Below are 18,865 nucleotides of genomic sequence, written 5' to 3'. Positions count from 1 at the left end.
ATATTTTTTTTTTTTTTAAGTATCCCACACTCATTTTAAGTAGCCTAAAAAGTGATCCTATAAGACTATAAGTAACTTTAAACTACACGCACAGGGTAACTGTACAAGCGTAGAAATCGACAATACTGCTTTGAAAAAGCATACAGCATATAAGCGCCAGTACTGTGTTGTTGGATTGGCAATGCATTGACCTTCATTTGTCAAAGATCAAGAAAACCACCGTCAATCATTTACGTCTATTGAAGTGCTATATAAGCTCACGGGTGGCTCTACATTAGCTGAATGTGGTGTGATTCTTCCCATGACCATGTATTGAGAGCAAAAAGCAAGAGGTGGATTTTTTTTTTCAGTGATCGGTCGGTTGCTGGGTAAGATGACAGCTGCATTCGAAAAATTTTACGATGGGTTTCCTTAATCATTTTACACATTTTTATTCATGCCATCCAAAGGGAAGAGAGCCGCCGCCGAGTTACAAGCTGCTTTGAAGAAGTATGACGACTTTATCAGCTTAACATTAAAGCCTAACTTAAAGACGGTGCTCGATGCGCGCGACAACACTTTGTCTAAATTGTCCGATTAGTACGTTTTTTCCTTTTGCCATTCACATCCTTCTTGGACGTATCATCGGTGCTAACAGCTCATGTCTCTTCTTCTTTGATCACTAGCCAAAAGTTAAAGACGCAAATTGAAATGATGCAAACTCATAATCTTAAAGAATTGAAGACCATGGTCGATCTGGGGTCTCAATTCTATGTACAAGCCCACGTGTAAGTTCCCGTAACCCGTGGCGCGACCGCCTCGCTATCTAATTTTTGGAGACTGATTGTTGATCTTTCTGTTTATCTAGTCCTGATACCACCTATATTTACGTCAATGTGGGCTTTGGATTTCATGTGCAATTTACATTGGATGAAGCTTTGGCTTTTATCGAAAAGAAGGAAAAGCGACTGGAAAGGTAATTCAATCGCATTTCTTGTACGGCTGTTCATCTTTTTTTTTTTTAATCGCGGCACTGAAATAGTTTGGCAAGTGAACAAGCAAGTGAAGCTGATAAAATCAGAGCTCACATCAAAATGGTAATTCATTCTTTTTTCCAACAGAATATTTTGTCTCTTATATACTCATCTACTCTGTGCATTTGTAGGTGCTGGAAGCCATGTCAGAAATTCTGAGATCGGGTTGAACATAGCTACATGTCTATCATATACACATATATATATATATTTAACGTATCATATCATATCATTTTGAAGATACATGATCTTCATCTCACTATATTCACCGTACCGAATGTGAGTCGATAATTCAATTTGCACATAGAATCTATATCAACAATGCGACATGTCAATACATTCTTTCTTTTTCTATTTTGCTCCTCTCAACTGTGCAGCCTACCGATTCTATGACATGCGGTCATAGGCGAAAAAGGAAAAAGCAAGCGTCGATCTTTTGGAACGTGTTGTGTCTGTATAGTTGTGACTCAAAACGATCGTTGGATAGCCTCGTTAATCTTTCTTTATTACTCTTTCAATTTTCGATCCAGGGGTGAGGGGGCAAAGCTACATATCGAGACAGAGCTCGGTCTAGTCTTTTGCAAACAACCGGGTCCGCCAAAAGTATCCGTTGCTTATAAAAACCAGTGGAGAAAACTATGATCAAGCTTTACGTTTACTGATGGGTATCCACATATATTGATATGCGGCAATGGAGTGCAGATGAACCTTGATCTGCACGTCGATCGGAATAGCGTGACCATCAACCTTGCAATGGGCAAAAATTTTATGCGTTAAACAAAAGCACATGTCAATGATGTCTTGTCTGCTTATTTTTGGGTCTGCCTATTCAATGAAGGAGTGAGGGAAAATGTCTGTATTGCAGGAAATACCCAAATCTCACTGCGTCGCAATGCCATGATCTGGAACGAGGAGCGTGACGCTTTTTTGATATACACAAACAGCATCTGCACTACCGATCGCGTTGTTTTCAAAATGGCAAAAGAAAAGAATACGGCATGATGAAAATAAATCAGGCCCTAAACTGGATCGCGTGGAATATAATCATGATCCACGGTTGCAGCACATGATCGACACAACCATTATCAATGAGTCATTACATCCACCATATTTCACAGACTTGAAAACGATAATTCTAACAAATACAAACACAATACATGTCATGATAATAACACTAAAAAAGAAAAAACCAAGCACAAATGGCTCAAAAGTCTCGAACAACTAAATGGACAATCCGCGTCAAGGAAAAATGTCGATGTCTGAGATGCCTGAGAAAAAGAGGTTGCTAGTACGTATACATAAGGGAGACTCAAGCAAATGCCAAGACAAATTACAAGGTGGGAATCTACATGTTGTTAGCGTGCTATGCAGCTGCTGCTCTGCGTATTTTAACTCAGAGAGAACAGTGTGTGCATCATTCATCATCATCATCATTATTATATCGGTATCCGAGGGAAACGATGTCCAGCTTTAGCGACCGACGGATCACATCACCGTAAAATCAGACGGAATCTCATTATTACCATCATTGTGTAACTTTTAATTTCCACATTGGACCGATCGGTCTTTTTACGGCGGAAGTGCCGTTGGTATATTCCATGGTAAGAGAAAACATGGAGTTTATTATTAGTTGTGGTCGTTCAAGATCGGGTGTTGAGTTCTTCTTGTTGTAACCCAAGTGGCATCTGCGCCAAACTCGAGTTTAGTAAACTGTGGGTGGGGACAAAAACAGATACGACAAGTCGGCGAGAGGTGGATTACCATTTATGGTAACAATTTCGAATAATTGGGTGTTGTCCAGACCCTTGCCCCTGATCAACTCCACTCAAGAAGTTGAACTTTTTGTGTTCTGGAATCTAGACAACAGTTGTATAAAAATGTGCCACTGACAAGAACACATCCCATTCGGTTATCATATCCTTCATTCTTTTTTGTTCTTTTTTTTTCAAAGCATTTTTCTGTTGCTCGATTCTTTTTTTTTTTTTCACTCTTTCCATGGCATCGGAAGACCTGGCATTCAGAGTATTTGCAGACAGTTTTGCTCGATGGTCGCAGGTGTTACAATTAATTTCGCCCAATAATCGACGGAAAGCGATTGTTCTCGATGATGCCGTCAATCCATACGACGCGGAAGAACGCATGATTGAAATGAAAACTCGTCTATATCGTGCGACTCGGCACAAATTGGCTCAGAATATGGTGCCATTGGCGCGAACGGTGCATATCCAGCGGCTCATTGACAAATTGGAGGAAGATGATCGTCGACGCCATCCTGCCAAAATGCGACTAAACCAACGCGCTCTTCTAATATCTCCGGGGTTGATGCTTCAACGTCAAGCCAATCAGAACCCACCTTGTTCTCGACCTGGGGTCAATATCCGTGCAGTGGTGCCCAATGATGTAAGGGCAAAAAACGTCGACTGTTACGGAGATGAGGATGAAGATGTTCCCCTTGGCTCTCTCTTACTTATGCAGCCTCCGAAATCAGCCGCTCGACGGATGCATTTTGCCCAACCTCATTATTATCCACGTGTCTATTACTGTAAATAACATTTTTTTCTCTTTTTTTCATCCCATCTCATCATCAGAATTTTTTTTCTACCTCTCCATGTAATAAAGTGCCCCGCAATATGTATTCACTTTTTTTCCTCATCACAAGTTAATTGCTTTTGTATTGAAATATAAATGATACTGACTCCCACCATTTTTTCTCATCCAGTAATAACGGGTCTTTTTATTTTATTTGCAATCATGAATATGACATATGATTTTTACCCAAAGCTTCACTCCCAATTGGGCATCGTGTTTTGTAGCAAATTGTTAAAGAATAGAATGTTCAATACTGTGTCTTGCAGACCTACAGACCTTTCTCAGATAGATACCAGATTAATTATCGCAGTAGGCCGAACATGATATGCCAAGTCGTTTAATTGTCCTGGGCTTTTTGGGTGATGTCAAGTTTGAAGCCTATGATAGGAAGAAAAAAAAAGTTCGATGCGAGCGTGGGTTTGCATATCCACTCACTCCGCACTGACCGAACAATATCGCCATCTGCGTCATTTATGTGTTCCATGTCAGATAAATTGCCTATTCATCATTCACACCTCAAGCTTTATCACGGCATCATTCTTCATTCAATCAGCATGAAATCATATTACTGCATATCATTCAATCATTTCAAACTGTTTACTGGATGTTGTTAATGCGGATTTGAAATTAAGCAGTTTATTTGTCACATTTTGAGAAATGAATGATAGCAAAGCAAGATATGAAGTGTGGATCGTAAAGTTAAATTGAAATTGAATGCATCATGATATATGAACAGGACTGATTGACTAACTGATTGATTGGTTGATTGAGGGCAAAGATGGAAAAAAAAAAGAGCATACGGTAAATAGCAAGGTATACAAATGAAAGGATGGTGGTGTAGAGAAAAAAAGAACAGAGAGACAGGGAGAGAGAGAGATTAACGTATGTCTTGGGAGCAATGGATTGCCCAAATCCATGCATTTCGTTCTTCACGAGTGCGGGCTAGACAAATCCAGATGTGGCCTCGTCGGCCGAGATGATGGCCGAGTTTTAGCAGATTCAGATATTCTCGCCATTGAACCACATATCGACGCTTGGCACCTTGCCAAATCACAAACACGCAACTGTCATTGGTTTCCCTTCCCGTCGATAAATCGTGGAATACGCGGGGCGGACATTCAATGTCATTGGTGTGTTCTTCTTCGGCCGCATGGAATGTGTATGCATCAGCGAGCAGTAACCTCTGTTGCTTGCTGTACGCACCCAAATAGATCGCTTCTTGGGTCCATCTCCGTCGTTGATGTCTTCGAAACAACAGTAATTGTTTATCCCGTGTCAATATGCACAGCCATTGTTTGAAGGTGCCGTAATGATGACGCTTTATATACAGCATCCCAGAATACTAAAAACAAAATCATCAAGCCGCCGATCAGTGATACGATACGATACCATACTAGGGATATGAAAAAGATGTGTGTTACCAAAATACTTTTTTTCTGATCCGTCTCGGACAGATAATTGGTCATCATAAAAGTTTGTCGTTGCATTCGTTTGCTGTGTTGATGCATGCGTCGGATCTTCATCACCCATGAAAACATGGCCTGCGCCGAGGGAGCTTCAAATTGAAGCAGGCGCTTCTCGACATCAATCTGAAAACACTTGTTTCCCTGGGCGTCTAGATCACTGTCCGTTCCGAACCGTACATCCTTCATGACGCTGAGATCTATCACGCCGTACGCCAATGCTATCTGCTTCATTCTGCGTTGTACATCCTTTTCCAATTCTTCCTTACTCAGTGACTTTTGATCTTCAAAGGCTGGCGTGGAGGCAAATGCTTTGCGTCGCCAGTGGCGGTCGATGCGTAAAAGGGTCGATGCTGACGTGAGCCAATTGAATGATTTATTGGAGACACTAGGGATTTGTTCAGAGGGGAGAATGGCTTTCGAAGCGTCAATCAGGAACATGTAGTGAGCTTCCATAAGAACATAGACGTGTTGACGATGTTTCAACGTGCGACCTTGATCATCCGTCCATCGAAAGACAAAGCCTTCCATAGTAGAAGCCATCTATCACATCTCTTGTTAACTTCTTGTCTGCCGCGCGCCGGGGGAGAGAAAATGCATTCTTACCTCTGGCGAAGTCGATGAATCGTCCGTTGGCGATCGAAGCTCCAATACATGAGTCTATAACCCATTTCTGTCAATATGTTATGGAGGTTCTTGGGTTATACCAACGTACCTTTTCAATAAGCTGGGGACCAATGAGGTATTGACCAAGATAGCCTGGTTCGTGGTCCAGCCATTCAATACTGTTATCGCGTCTCCAACAAAGACGCATATGGTCAAGATGGTGGCCTTGATCTTCTAAAAGCGACAAGACACTTTCCTTCACGTCGTCGGCAAAGATCGTCTGATCGGGGGCAAGGTGAAGTGGGATCCGAATCGTCATTTCCAAATCGGGTATATGCAGATCAATGGAGGGGGGAATGGATTTCACTGATTGGGAGGGCAATAAGCGGTATAACGTCATGTACCATGCTTGAGATTCGGCAATATTGGCTGCTTCGAAAAGATAGGCGGTGGTGCCTTTAGCGCGATTACGGTACTGAAGCCGCCAGATGTAATCGAGGGTATTGACGAGACTCAACTGAACGTCGACAAAGAAAATTGTGTGTGCCAGTCGCTGTTTATGCGGCAACACGGCCTACAACTTTTAGCGTCAGCCAAAAAAAGAGCTAAACTTGACCAATGATATTGTAACGTCCGCCAAAAAAATAAAGCTCACCGACAGCATATAAAGCAGGAGACGATCAGGTCGCAAGACCACTTTGAATTCACGCCAACGTAAGCGAGTTTTATGCCGTCGTATATTGAGCACGTCCCCGTGACTGAACCATTCCATGGATTTGGAGCACAAAAGACGGCCTTGTTTGATGGTACCGTGACGAGGAAAAGGGTCAAAGTCAATGAGAGGAATCGCAAACGATCGATGACTCTGGTAACTTTGGAGGGTTGGCGGGCGAACGTCTTTGGTCTTTGGAAGCTCTGACGAACGCGAGATGCCAGAGATTGATATGCGCGGAGGCATCAGGAGCTGAGTGTCATCTAATCTTGAAGTCGCCATATAATCATGGTACGATGTCCTACATTGAGGGAAAGTTGGCATCAGCTGTTTGTCTTTTTTCGTCACTGGTGTTTCACTTTTGGTAGGGTCAGGTGGGGGAGGTGTTACCGTTGCATGATGATCTTTTCAGGGAGAAGAGTATAAGAGGTGTCAAAGTGGATGGAGTGGTCATCGTCCAGGGTTCTGGGTGTGGTGGGCAAAGTGGAGTCGTGCCAAGGTGAATCAAGTAACATCGAAAAAAGGAAGCATGCGTTTTGATTTATTTTTTTTAGGATTTTATTCGTGTCCGCATTTCAAAAAGTTAAAGTTACACCCCATGAAAGCTATCTAAAAAAGGCATAGAAGCAGCTTTAGAGATTTTTTCGGCTAAAAAAGTCCAGCATGACCAGATGGCGCTGTTTCGGAGACGAGTGAGGCGACGCTGAAGCTATGGGCGCGTGTAAAGACGACGACGAACGGTAATAGCTAAACTCCACGCCAATCAACGTACGACAGAATTCATGGATCATGGATTTGATCAACTCGTGACGCCGTTTCGGTTGACTAACACTCATAAACACTGGCGAATCGGTATGTGGACTTGTATAAATCATTGCATGTTGTCGTTCAAGGTACATGATTAGTTGCTGAACAGCCGCATGTCGCGTGTCCCGATGATAGTGTGTCTTTGACTCTCCTAAAGAAAAAAAAAGGGTGGCCAAGACATATAGAAGATACGTTATTTTTGGATTTTTTTTTTTAGCCATGTGAAGGCGAAAAATGGAAATATTTGGTCTTATAGAAATTTACCACAATTTTCGGCCATGTGCTGCCATGTGTTGGTGTGGATGAACTGCATAAAACTGTTCTCCAGCAAGAGGTATACGGCTCGTTTCGCTGTATCGAAACAGCCTTGGACTCGTCGTTCACTGAGTGCTTGAACAATGTCACTTCGTACGTTATCATCGAGATTCACTTCAAAGTGGCTATTTCGCGTTAGATAGGTATTGTAGATATGTTGAGCGGTGGCCAATTGCTGCAGCACCGATACATATTCGAAATTTTCATACTGTTGCAGTTCGATATAAAAAAACTATTCATCGTCATTAGCCTTCGAAAAACCTCTTCCTTACGCTTCTATCTCTCTCTCTCTCTCTTTCTGTCTTGTACACTCTGTTCTGTTGTTTCATCAAATTTTGCCTGTCTTGAATTATCACATCCCTATTCCTTCATGCTTTGACAGAGTCCCATTTTTTCTTAGCCTCATCATCCATCCATATGAAAATGGGTTTTTACTTGCAAGGTTTTCACAGCTGTACTCCTCGAGCAAATGATACAAGAAATAGCAAAGGGGCACCTTGGATTGCAGCATGGCTCGTAGACCGTGTTTCCTGATATCTCCGACGCTGACATCCAGCTGAAGTGGCGGCTCGCCGAAAAATTTATCGAGTTTACGGTAGGAACGACTAGACTTTAGCTTATACAGCGTGTGAGCGTCATCGATGGACTCAGTATTGCTATCGCATTGATTTAAAGGAGTCACAGGATCGGAAAGCAGGGTCGGTGACAAGGCGGCTGCGATCGTGGTCGTTGCTAAGCTGCTTCTACGTGAAGACGGTCTTGGATCGTTAAAATCTACCAGTGATGCACGGCGTGATTTGATAATAGATTTCGGGGTTCGAGTGGAAAGAAGGGTATCTGTATCGACCACTCCACCATTAAGACTGACACGCGAAAGTCTGCGTTTTTTAATCATCATCATAAACCAGATGAAGGCCCAAAATAAAATAAAAACACAATATCCATTTTCTTGTCGATTTGCTTTATGTAGGCCAACTCCTATTTTTTTCCTATCCTTTGCACATCGTTCAACTCCTATTTTCTTTTTTTTTTTGACTCTCTTCTGTTTCCCGTTTTCCCCTTTTGAAAAAAAAAAGTCTAAATATTTGGATCATCACGATGTTGGGTGCCAAAAAATGAACCTTCTCCATCGAGATTCAACGGTTAGAGTCGACGGTTCATTGTGATTCATCTCGATTCCTTCTTGGAGGCAGTTGTATTTGCACAGTGGACACAATGCCGATTTCTTGGTAAGCCAAGGATCTAAGTTCACAATAAGCTACCGACAATGCAAGCCCAATTTGATTCAATCCGATCCGTGCACTCACCGATACAGGCACAGTGGTATTCATGTTGGCACGGCAACTGTCGAACCATATCGCCATCTTCATATGTATCGAGACAGATGGCGCACGTGTCGGCCATGATTTCGCTGATCATCGGAACGGTGGTACAGCCTGTTTTGGTGGCACTGGTATTGATCGTCCTCATAGGCAGTGTTTGCAGTTTGGCGTCATCCAGCAACGTTCGATTGGCCATTCGAATCAACGACGTCGACGACATGGTAAGAGTTGCATCGATAGAATTCGAGATCGCCGCCAACCGTTGCCTTCTTCGCTTGCGCCAAAGATGCCAATGCATTCCAACTGTAGCATTTTTTTTTTTTTTTTTTTGATTTGTAATAATTTTAGGTTTTCAGGTTCTAAAAAAAGCAAAAAAGATCGCTTTGCCCCCCTCCCTCCTCCCACCCCGACCCCGCCCCCGTCCCCCAACACAAAAAAAAAAAAAGACATACCTGAAGCGAAGAAACTCACTGCAAGTAAAGCAATGACGATCATTAAAGTCAGTTGCCAGGAATTCGGGCTCCCTGTATCACCTGGCAACATCAAGATTCGCACAGCCAGAGACCGTTTCACGTTGTTGGGATCCATGCGTGTCATGTTGGCTGCCATCTTCAATTGCTCATATAACGCCGTACCTGTTTCATAATCCACAAAGTACGCAGGAATTACAATTCCTGATCCAACTGGAATAAGCTGGGCCAAAAAAGTCATACCGATTAGTTCATACGCACTCCCTCTTTTCATGTTTGTCATTCCTTTTCATGCACATCATCCGCGAACCTACGCTAGATTTACGGTGGAGTGCTTCAAAAGAGGAATTCAATGATACTTGCCATTGTTTCTTCCGCTTTGGCATGACTGGCATCGTTATTATCGTAGACCACGGCTGCAATGGCTCCTTGTTGCTGAGCAAATAATATTTTACTGGCAAATGTACATTGACCTCGCTTTATCAGTGCAATTTTTGACAATCCTGGATACGACTGACCCAACGCTTCGGGTGGATGAAGAGTGCAGGACAAGTCGCGATCGTAAAGAATCCCCCGTAAACCATTACGACTGGGTTGGGTCAAATTAACAGCCGGTCGAATATTCTTTGAATATGTAATAGTGGGAAATTCTTTATCAACCCGACCAAAGGACGAAGAGTTCGATTGCAACCATACAATGTCTTTTTTTCCCTTAAATAGTCAGAATCGTTGTGACGGCATTATTACTTTTTTTTCGTTCTTGTTGTTTACCTTGCATAATAGACGATCCAGCAGTGGTGAACATATTGGCCAGTCCATGTGGCAAGAGGCATATCACAAGCAGTAGGTTACACCATCGAGTTTTGGCCATTCTTCTTGGATCCTTTTTTTTAGGGCCATCATAAAAATAACAATCACAATTTTTTTTAGGAGAAAGACCATCGCAATACAACAATTTAGGGAAACACAATACCTATCAAAAGGAGATCGTGTCATTACTCAGAACTCTCATATACTAACCATGAAATTAATAAAATTAAAGGAAGGTTTTTTTTTCTGAAGAGCTTGCTCACTCAAAAAGAAATGAGAAAAGGTTCCCAAAATGTTTGTGATGAACAAATCGATTTTGTCTCAAAAAGAGTAAAAAAAAAAGCATATGGATCTTATCTTGTTCTTATTTTTATTTTGGATAGAGCTTTTATTGATGATGATGCGATCAAGGTTGGATTATGGACTAGGAGAGATCCATATAGTCAGCTGCTCGGTTTTCCCGGTTCTCCACTTCCACCAATGTGAGCTTATATTCCTCCGCCAATGGTCCCATTTTCACTTCTCTTAAAAAGCTGTCAAACGTCGGTGCAGCTCCTGTAAAAAAAAAAAAAAAAAGAAAAGAAAAGGTGATCAATGTTGATTTGCCACTTTAGGAAACCATTTCTGCGTTTTTTCTTTTCCTACCAGTATCAGTAAGCGCAGACAGAGCCACCATGCATCGAAGTGTGGCTCGTACCAGTTCTTGATTCTTCTCCACTTCTTGCTTCACAGCATTGCTTCGCATCTTGAAATCGAGCGTCGACTTCATTGGAATGACGAGATCATCCAATTCTGTTTGAACCCCCCAACCAAAAAAAAAGTCAGCCATTAGCTTGTGACCATCCCAAAACCCATTATTTCATAAATAACTTACTCTGCGAGACCGCCGTAGGGGCCATTTTGCTCAGGCGGATCAACGTAAGATTGGTCAGCATCTTGATATCGTGCTGATCGTCCAAACCCGCCCGCACACGATTCAAAAACTCATACACGTCAATCTTTTCCAAGCAAGTGCTCAAAAGCGCATACATGCACTCATAAGCCGCCTACAGAACAAAAATGCGTTGGCTCGGACAGGCTTTTCTATGCCATGTTTCAAATTGAACCTACCTTTCTCACTTCCAAACCGTCATCGACTTTGTGTTTAAATGGTCCCATTTCCACCGTATGAATAAGCTCCTCCTAATTTTTTTTGGAGGCCTTTTGGTTAAATGATGGATCAAAGGAAATATGGAAATTTTGATTGGAGCGTACCTTGATGACGGTCTCGTCATACAGCAAAGGAATCAGCTGAGGAAGGACGTTTCTCACAAGGTAGGGTTTGCGATGGATAGCCGAATTGATGGTGAGCAAGGTCAGTCGACGTACATTCTATAGAAAGCAGGTCAGAACCCAGACCTTTCTGTAATGTGGCCCTTCGTTTCTGCGCATATCATTTATTTTCCCATTTCAAAGCTTACCAAGTCCGGATCCTGAAGCAAGTTTAAGAACCGGGCGATGATCGGTCTCAGCAGATCGTCATGTTCCTGAGACGGATCAACCACGGCATATTTCACGGCAGTAGCCACTGTAGCTCGCGAATGCGCAGTAGGAGAAGATAAACGTTCCTATACCCCCCCCCAAATATATCCGTTAGTGACTTGTTCACTACTTTGTAATCTAGGTTTTTTTTTTTTTTTTTTTTTTTTTTTTTTTTTTTTTTTTTACCTCCAGTTGTGGAAGGAATTTCTTTGGATTGGTCAATGCCAATTTACCCAAACATTCGGCAACCACGGTACGTGTGCCTTCTTCCTGATCGGATTCACTGCCTTCGAGCAACAGATTCCAAATTTCATCCGACGCACTACCCAAGGCCGCTTCTTCTTCTTCATGATAATTCACAATGATCTGTGGTGGCATAGTGTGTTAGATTTAGTGTTTAATCGCACCTAGACATCCACTTGCCTCTTTCAGAGCATGCAATAATAAATAGCGACGCTTCGGTTGTTCTCGGATTTGACCAACAATGAGTGGAAGATACTTGCCAATATTACCCACAGCCACATTGCCTATATTCCACGTCAATTATCCCGTTCAAATGGTTTACCCTTGTCATTTTGTATTTGCTTACCAAGAGCGAACGCAGCTGCAAATTTCACTTCTTCCGATTGCGCAGAGAACAAGCTCAAGATTTGTTCATGGAAATCTTGTTTCAAATGGCTAAGATTCGCAACAGATAGAGAGCGAGTCAGTCAGTCTTCCTTGGCCATCCTTTCCTTCCCACCATCTACTTACACCCGTCGTCCTATCTCACCGAGTGTCAAAAGACTGAGATATTTTATGGAATCATTGACAGCAGGTGACTATGAAAAAAAAAATGTCAGTTGCTTGGTGTTTTGCAGAGACGTGAATTCAATATTTACCTCAATATATGACTGGAAGTGCTGAATGGTTTGATCACGGTTGGTTTCACTGTTATTCACGGCCAACACAGCCACGCATTGCGCAACTGCGGAGGCGGCTTGCTTGTTCGCTACAGCCGCTACGCCGCCGGCAGAAACACCCGTCGTTTGTACGTTTAATAATGGATCCACAAGTCCTTTGATAAGCAAGTCATAGTCATTGGGACTGGCCTTGGCTAACGAGGCCAATAAACTGAGAAGGCTTTCCAAAGCGGATCCTTGAAGCAACGGCGATTGAATAAGCTGGAATAGCGAAGGCAAAATCGACGCCTTGATTTGCTGAATCGTTCCGGGTTGCACCGTAATCACCGCTTTGATGGTGGTGAGCGCCAACGGGAGCAAATGCAGATCCACATCCGATATTAATGGTTTCAGCTCTTGCAGGAGAATATCATAGCTTTGCATCGGAATATGTTCTCCAAATCTTTTTTTGTAAATAAAAAAAATAAAATGTAAGCGAAAATAGACATATTGAGAAAAATGAGGGTGTAGTGAAATACCTCTTGATGAGAATAGTCAGACATTCCAAGCTGGTGATACGCAAGGCTCGATTGCTCTTTCGAAGCAAAAGAGCAATATCGTCGACGGCAGACAACACGCATCGTTCCAATTCTTTACCAGCTGCCACGGGACTCTGGCATACAATTGCCAAGCTTCGTACGCTGATGATTCGGGTGACTTCGTTTCTCAATCGTTCCAACAACATGTTCCATGCTTCATGCTGCTTCGCTTCCAACACGTCGCCTGTTTGCGCCAGCAAGGCCGCTAAGCACATGACGGAACGTTCTTTGACTTCCTGATCTGCATCGCTTGTATTCAACACATTGATCGTCGCATCGTAAATGGCAGAGATGTAAGGCATGTAATCCATGTTCATTGGCTCAATGTCGTATTGGCCTGCTTTGCTGTCATACACAATGGGTCGAATCACTTTGATAAGTTCAATACACACCAGGAACGATTCCGAGGTGATCTTGTAGAATTTGTCGGAAATCGTTTGAATGACTGCCGGGCATAAGCGATTGAGATATGGATGCAAGGACTTGGGACTGTGATTACGGAGGAATAGGCGAAGGAAGGCGAGGATTTCAATCTTGAGATTCGACGATAAAGCAAGGTGATGCTGATCAGCCGAAGACGTGGAGAGAGACGTCTCAATGGCAGGAATAAATTGCTCAATTTGGTCCTGCAAACCCCCATGCAGAACGTATACCACTTCTCGCAAAAGACGGAATCCGGTTTGACGTGTCTGTGTGGATTTGGCCCGCAATTGCTTGGCAAGCGCACGGCTCAGTTTGGGCACCAGTGTACGTAAAAGATATTTGGGACTAAGTTCAAGTTCACGTGGTGAGCGGATATGTGGGACACACAAAAAAAAAGTAGCTATAATGGATGTATCTTTTTTTTTTTTGGTTACCTATCGCTTGTTTCCATGTCAGCGTTGTCGGGTTGCGGTGTCTGACGTTTTGGAAATTTGATGGCCATTTCTTCTCCGCATCCGGAAACATCGACTTCAAAACCGTGGTCATCCGTCATGGCCAGATTCACGGTATCATCGCCAGCATAAAAGCTCGTCTGCTTAAGCAAGACGATAAAGGTATGCAAAACATCCACTTGCACAGACTCTTCATGTTCTTTAAACCTTTGAATAAGCGCCGGCGCAACGGTCTGATACAGCTTTGGTAATAAATCAATTCGCGTTTCGATAATTGTCCCCAACAATTTGGCGGAAGCACGTCGAGCTTTCCATGACATGTCTTCATCATCATCAGAGTAGTCACTTTGCAAAAATCGAGTTACTATGGCTGATCTCCTTCACATCTAATTCGCTAACAAAAACACTTACAGGACGTTTTCGTATTCCTCGTCGTCGTCCTCATCCTCGCTATCTTCATCCATGGCTTTATCCTCGTCCTAAACATCGAGTTAGCTATGAACTGTCTCGCTCAATTGCAATATGTAGAAAAAAGAAATAGGCACATACGTTATCAGCATCTGCATCTGCATCATCACCCTCTTCGTCCTCATCTAAAGCATAGTTGGGATCGTATTTAAGATATTGCAGGCCAAGAGAGATGATTTCGCCGATAAAGGGTCCGATTTCAGTAGGACAGCGAATCACAAAAGATTCGAGCGACTGCAGGCAGATTTCGCGCAATTCATCGTCTTCACCCGCTGTTTCTTTGACAATGATCGGCATGAGTTCCAAAAGATGCTTGCCCAGACGGGGAGCACTGAAACGGCTAGTAAAAAAAAGTTGCGTTTCAGTTACCACTGTTTTGTCCCATGGCAACAGGTCCCAGGAACACCGATTTCTTTACCTGAGAACACCGGTGCATTGAACAAATGTTCGTAACTTTTCGGTCGAAACACGTGTAGTCTGGAGTTTCTTCAAGATATAAGCAAAGAGATCCGAGAACAGCTCATCGTTTGTATGAACGACCAGGTAGCCCAGCGCGGTAGTAGCCCGCTTTCGGATAGCCGCGCGATTATGGTCAAGCAACGGCAGAAGCGTGGATTGAACGCGTGCTTGCTGATCGGCCGTCATCTGAGACCCGAATCGGGACAAGATTTCCGCCAGAATGTCAAGTGTATCGATTTGCATTTCGTAGGAAGCATCCGCCTACCATTTTTTTTTTGTCAATTCAGCGCACTTTGGGGCATTTTATGCAAAAAATAGTAAATAAGTACCAGCTGTAACATGTGCAAGAGTTTGGGAACAAACTTTTGGCACACGGCATAGCCTGAATGAGGGCTCACTTCCAATATGACGGATTTTAAACCTGATAATGACCTGTTAGTCATTGCAAACGCAGTATTATGCATGGCTAGATAAATTGAGTTTCAACGTACCAATGCTGGCAATACCGCGTAGTTCTTCGTTTTTAGGTTGAGAAGCAAAATCACTTAGGCGGTCAATAATATCGAGCGTTTGTTCTTCCTTGATTTGTTTGACAAGTGGTCCTAGACTATAGGCCAAGCAGCGTTGAGCAAGTCTGGAGCGAGGAGCTGACGAAAGCCGTTTCATTCAATTTATTTTATGCTTACCATTTGACAGCCAAGTTTTGCACTTCGCTATTCTTATCATCCATTAGGGCCAATACGGCTCGAACCACTTTGCCTTCAATCATGGGTTCCAAGCTAAATGTGTCCTTTTGCAGCTCGTTGATCAAGTCATTCACAGCCATATAACGAAAGTCTCTGTCTTCGTTGCTCATCTATGCATAAAGTTGCATGGTTCGTTAGAACGTCACGGCCATGTTCACGGTGGCTAAATGGCTAAAAAACCCTACCTTCTCCAGAAGATTGGCAACCATATATGCATTGGTACCCGACATGGTCCGTTTACAAAGCGTTGAAAAAATGAAGAGTCAACGCAGACACCCCAAAAAGCAAGATTCCTGTGAAATGCGTAGGCCACCTCTCGGCGGGTCGTGACTGCGAAATGGCCTCCGGTTGGACCGTGGTCCGGACAATCCGTTTCCCAAAAGCTCAGCGAAGTGAAACCCAACTGAACCTTGGTTACCCACAACTGTGGCAGAATCATGGCGCCTGATCAAACTTTTCAGTACACATACAAGAAGTGTATCATCTACTTTTGGTAAGAGACCATCGCTTGAGAACAAATTGCCAGCCACCAAGGCTTCTTGTAATTTTTTTTTTTATCCAAGCCATTTTTAAATCTTATTTTTATCCCAGCGTACGCTGATGAGAAAACAAATGTGTGATTTTTTACGTATATGAACAGAAGATATTCGGTCCAAGACAAAAAGTTACAGCAAAAAAAAAAGGTTAATTGATCTATTGCTCAACATGGGGTTTCTGTATACAATAAAACAATAAGATTATTCTTGAGTCAATGTCGGTGTTACGCGATGCTGAAGAGGGAGCGGTCCATATGCATCCATGCAGAGAAGGACTGGATCAAGGCCTCTGTATCGAGATTCTTGCCGATTAAAACAAGCTTATTTTTGTGACAATCTTCATCGGAGCCTTCTTGAACAAATCCTTCCTGGATATCATACAGTTCTTGAACGCCTTGAATCACCATACGTTTACGAGCATTGTCGCGATCATTGGCAGATAATTTATCTTTGGGAAGACCAATGATTCCCTTGAGACGGAGTACGACCACGGGCGTATCTGTAAGAGGAGGCTCTCCTTCTAAAGTGGGGACGGTCTTTTCCCACAATAGCATTTGAATCCACGTTTCCAAACCTTGGAGAGTATCCAACTGCTGCGGAAATTGGATGCACACCGTTTGAACATCCTATTTTTCATGGCATTATTAAAAAAGTCTAAACATTTCAAGAGCAGAAAAAAAAAGGAAAATCACGTACATGACCGAGTTTATGTGTGTGCGTCTGGCTGTGTTGGTTCAGTTTTTCTGTCTGAGCAGCCAAACCATCAACATTGTGTGTATCATAGGCGTGAATATCGAGTACGAAGCTCAATGGTACGCTATAGATGGAAGAAAATGATTAGCTTAGTGACATCCGTACCCCAGTTTGTGATGCGAGGATGATACGCTACTGTGATTTTTCCGTGCGTAAAGTGTCGGCTACAGGATTGACAGCTCGAATATCTTGTTCGACACGCTCAATCTCTTCCTCCGAAAGCAAATCCTTCTTATTGATCACGATACGATCGGCAATGGCGATTTGTCTGTTATTCATTATGTTAGGGTGGAAATGATCGCCAAATTTTCGATAATGCACCAAAAGCAAAACAGCTTACTTGAGAGCTTCATTGATATATACATCTTCCTTCTTCTCTCTCAAATACTAAGGTAATATCAGTACCATAATGTGAGTCCATGGTTACCCTACAATAAGGAGTATAACCACCTACCTCGCGGATATGCTTTGCATCGACCAGGGTAACAATTCCGTCCAGATAAATATCGCTGCCAAGACCATCGTCTAACCAGAACATGGAGGCAATTGGACCAGGATCGGCTAAACCACTGTATTCTTTTAGTTCAGCTGTAGGCCCCTTTTTTAAGATGCGGAAAGACGGTTTTACCTGGTTTCCAGCAGGATATAGTCGAATTTTCCCTTTTTCTCCATTAATTTCTCGATCGCCAGTACACCATTATCCCTAAGATGACGCATAAGTGCTCGTGTCTACGATTGAAACCAACATTTTTTAGCCAACAGCGAACGTACTTGACTGAGCAACAAAGGCAACCATTACGGAGTTCCAACCATTCTTCAAAGAGGTCCCCGTCTTTATTGACAGATAATGACTTTTCAATGTCGCTGCCTAACCAGTCACTTTGTCAATACACAGTATTAATAAAAGCACTACCTTATTTTCTACTTACTTTCACCGAATTCGTTCAAAATAATGGCAATCTTTTTGTCGTGCTGTTCCGTCATGATATAGTTCAACAATGTCGTCTTGCCGCTGCCCAGGAAACCTGTCAAACAGAGACAGCATGAGACGAAACAGATTTCTGGCACTTAGATCGTTACGTACCTGTGACGATGGTGACAGGAATCTTGCGCTGATCTTTCTCATGCTCTTGTGAAGGCTGGGCGGCTGACGCGGGTTCAGTCAATCTAGTGCAAGAAAGCAAATCAGTCAAGCCAGTTCGCTTATGCGTGCCATATTAGGTAGAGAATAGTTTACTCTGGTGCGCTGGCTGGGACCAAGTCGGGAATGTCGTCGAAGTCGCTCATGGTTTATTTTGGATTCGTTTTCTGCAAAAAAACAAAGCAGACAAGGTCGACTTTTTGTGTCGTTTGGAGTTGGCACTCCGGCAAATCCGATTGGCTCCAAACTGGGAATGAAATCGCACGAATGTTTGCTTGAATCCACCCGTGTTCAAGAAATTTATCGATGCGAAAATGTGTGGTGTTTGAGACGCTGAATAAAACAATCTGATAACTAAACACCAAGGCCAAGGTGGCAGCGGCATAAAGATTAAACTTTCAAAAGACTCAGAAAAAAAAATCTGTCAGGTGCATGTCGAGACTCAGCGACAACTCAATGCACCAACCCACAGCCCTCAAAGGAGGGGCCCGAGCAGTGAATTAAAAATCGCCTATTCTCAACAATGCCAGTGGCCACAACATTGAGTATACAAATCTCCCTGTAGAGATAGATGTAGTGCCAGGTTGTCTTGGGTATCTTGTTCCACCTCGTTATTCAGGCAACCCAAAACTGCGTGGTTATGAGTAATAAGATGTCGACTAAAGAACTATAGGTGTTACATGCCCAAATGGAAGCTTTCTTGTTGTTGTGTCGTTGCTATTCATCTTATCCCTAACTCGTGTATGCTGCATTGCGTGTAACAGAAAGGCAGAATCAAA

At 42.9% G+C, this 18,865-nt stretch overlaps 7 protein-coding genes across 7 annotated transcripts; 2 read left to right on the top strand and 5 right to left on the bottom strand.

The window, feature by feature from the left end:
- Window positions 1–409: 409 nt before the first annotated feature.
- On the top strand, window positions 410–1,342 carry BYT42DRAFT_588686 (Prefoldin subunit-domain-containing protein). The gene is made up of 5 exons (XM_051570286.1): window positions 410–579; window positions 666–767; window positions 848–955; window positions 1,022–1,076; window positions 1,145–1,342. The coding sequence occupies exons 1-5, from the start codon at window positions 437–439 to the stop codon at window positions 1,181–1,183; spliced, it is 447 nt and encodes a 148-aa protein (XP_051418657.1). The 5' UTR covers window positions 410–436; the 3' UTR covers window positions 1,184–1,342.
- A 1,293-nt stretch (window positions 1,343–2,635) lies between these two features.
- Window positions 2,636–3,972, top strand: BYT42DRAFT_151584 (uncharacterized protein). The gene is made up of 2 exons (XM_051562292.1): window positions 2,636–3,555; window positions 3,733–3,972. Exons 1-2 carry the CDS (start codon window positions 3,009–3,011, stop codon window positions 3,924–3,926), a joined length of 741 nt encoding a protein of 246 aa, XP_051418656.1. The 5' UTR covers window positions 2,636–3,008; the 3' UTR covers window positions 3,927–3,972.
- Window positions 3,973–4,353: 381 nt separating this feature from the next.
- Window positions 4,354–5,731, bottom strand: BYT42DRAFT_151582 (uncharacterized protein). The gene is made up of 3 exons (XM_051562291.1): window positions 5,672–5,731; window positions 5,024–5,608; window positions 4,354–4,944 (listed from the first exon to the last, which is right to left on the bottom strand). The coding sequence occupies exons 2-3, from the start codon at window positions 5,606–5,608 to the stop codon at window positions 4,480–4,482; spliced, it is 1,050 nt and encodes a 349-aa protein (XP_051418655.1). The 5' UTR covers window positions 5,672–5,731; the 3' UTR covers window positions 4,354–4,479.
- A 1,181-nt stretch (window positions 5,732–6,912) lies between these two features.
- BYT42DRAFT_588673 (RGS domain-containing protein) lies at window positions 6,913–8,493 on the bottom strand. The gene is made up of 3 exons (XM_051570285.1): window positions 7,945–8,493; window positions 7,455–7,737; window positions 6,913–7,341 (listed from the first exon to the last, which is right to left on the bottom strand). Exons 1-3 carry the CDS (start codon window positions 8,404–8,406, stop codon window positions 7,016–7,018), a joined length of 1,071 nt encoding a protein of 356 aa, XP_051418654.1. The 5' UTR covers window positions 8,407–8,493; the 3' UTR covers window positions 6,913–7,015.
- Window positions 8,494–8,626: 133 nt separating this feature from the next.
- Window positions 8,627–10,102, bottom strand: BYT42DRAFT_649034 (uncharacterized protein; the record flags this gene model as incomplete). The annotated part of the gene is made up of 5 exons (XM_051572755.1): window positions 8,627–8,747; window positions 8,813–9,130; window positions 9,280–9,520; window positions 9,661–9,998; window positions 10,069–10,102. Coding segments are annotated over 5 exons (1,050 nt in total), but the record flags the coding sequence as incomplete, so codon positions are not given.
- A 429-nt stretch (window positions 10,103–10,531) lies between these two features.
- Window positions 10,532–15,886, bottom strand: BYT42DRAFT_618476 (armadillo-type protein; the record flags this gene model as incomplete). Its single annotated transcript, XM_051572290.1, has 20 exons — window positions 10,532–10,662; window positions 10,753–10,899; window positions 10,982–11,153; window positions 11,218–11,289; window positions 11,362–11,478; window positions 11,568–11,714; window positions 11,815–11,972; window positions 12,036–12,155; window positions 12,218–12,306; window positions 12,382–12,449; window positions 12,510–12,972; window positions 13,049–13,876; window positions 13,966–14,328; window positions 14,395–14,462; window positions 14,533–14,791; window positions 14,870–15,171; window positions 15,240–15,331; window positions 15,402–15,517; window positions 15,597–15,766; window positions 15,842–15,886. 20 exons carry the CDS (start codon window positions 15,884–15,886, stop codon window positions 10,532–10,534), a joined length of 3,927 nt encoding a protein of 1,308 aa, XP_051418652.1.
- Window positions 15,887–16,193: 307 nt separating this feature from the next.
- On the bottom strand, window positions 16,194–18,475 carry BYT42DRAFT_588668 (CobW/HypB/UreG, nucleotide-binding domain-containing protein). Its single transcript, XM_051570284.1, has 10 exons — window positions 18,183–18,475; window positions 18,030–18,112; window positions 17,875–17,970; window positions 17,717–17,813; window positions 17,574–17,648; window positions 17,400–17,514; window positions 17,286–17,332; window positions 17,082–17,213; window positions 16,889–17,009; window positions 16,194–16,818 (listed from the first exon to the last, which is right to left on the bottom strand). Exons 1-10 carry the CDS (start codon window positions 18,230–18,232, stop codon window positions 16,417–16,419), a joined length of 1,218 nt encoding a protein of 405 aa, XP_051418651.1. The 5' UTR covers window positions 18,233–18,475; the 3' UTR covers window positions 16,194–16,416.
- Window positions 18,476–18,865: the final 390 nt, after the last annotated feature.

Source organism: Radiomyces spectabilis, assembly GCF_025331425.1.
Source record: "Radiomyces spectabilis strain NRRL 2753 chromosome Unknown BYT42scaffold_17, whole genome shotgun sequence".
Lineage (NCBI taxonomy): Eukaryota > Fungi > Mucoromycota > Mucoromycetes > Mucorales > Radiomycetaceae > Radiomyces > Radiomyces spectabilis.
Note: the sequence above shows the minus strand (reverse complement) of the source record. Positions and strands in the feature narration are given on the sequence as shown.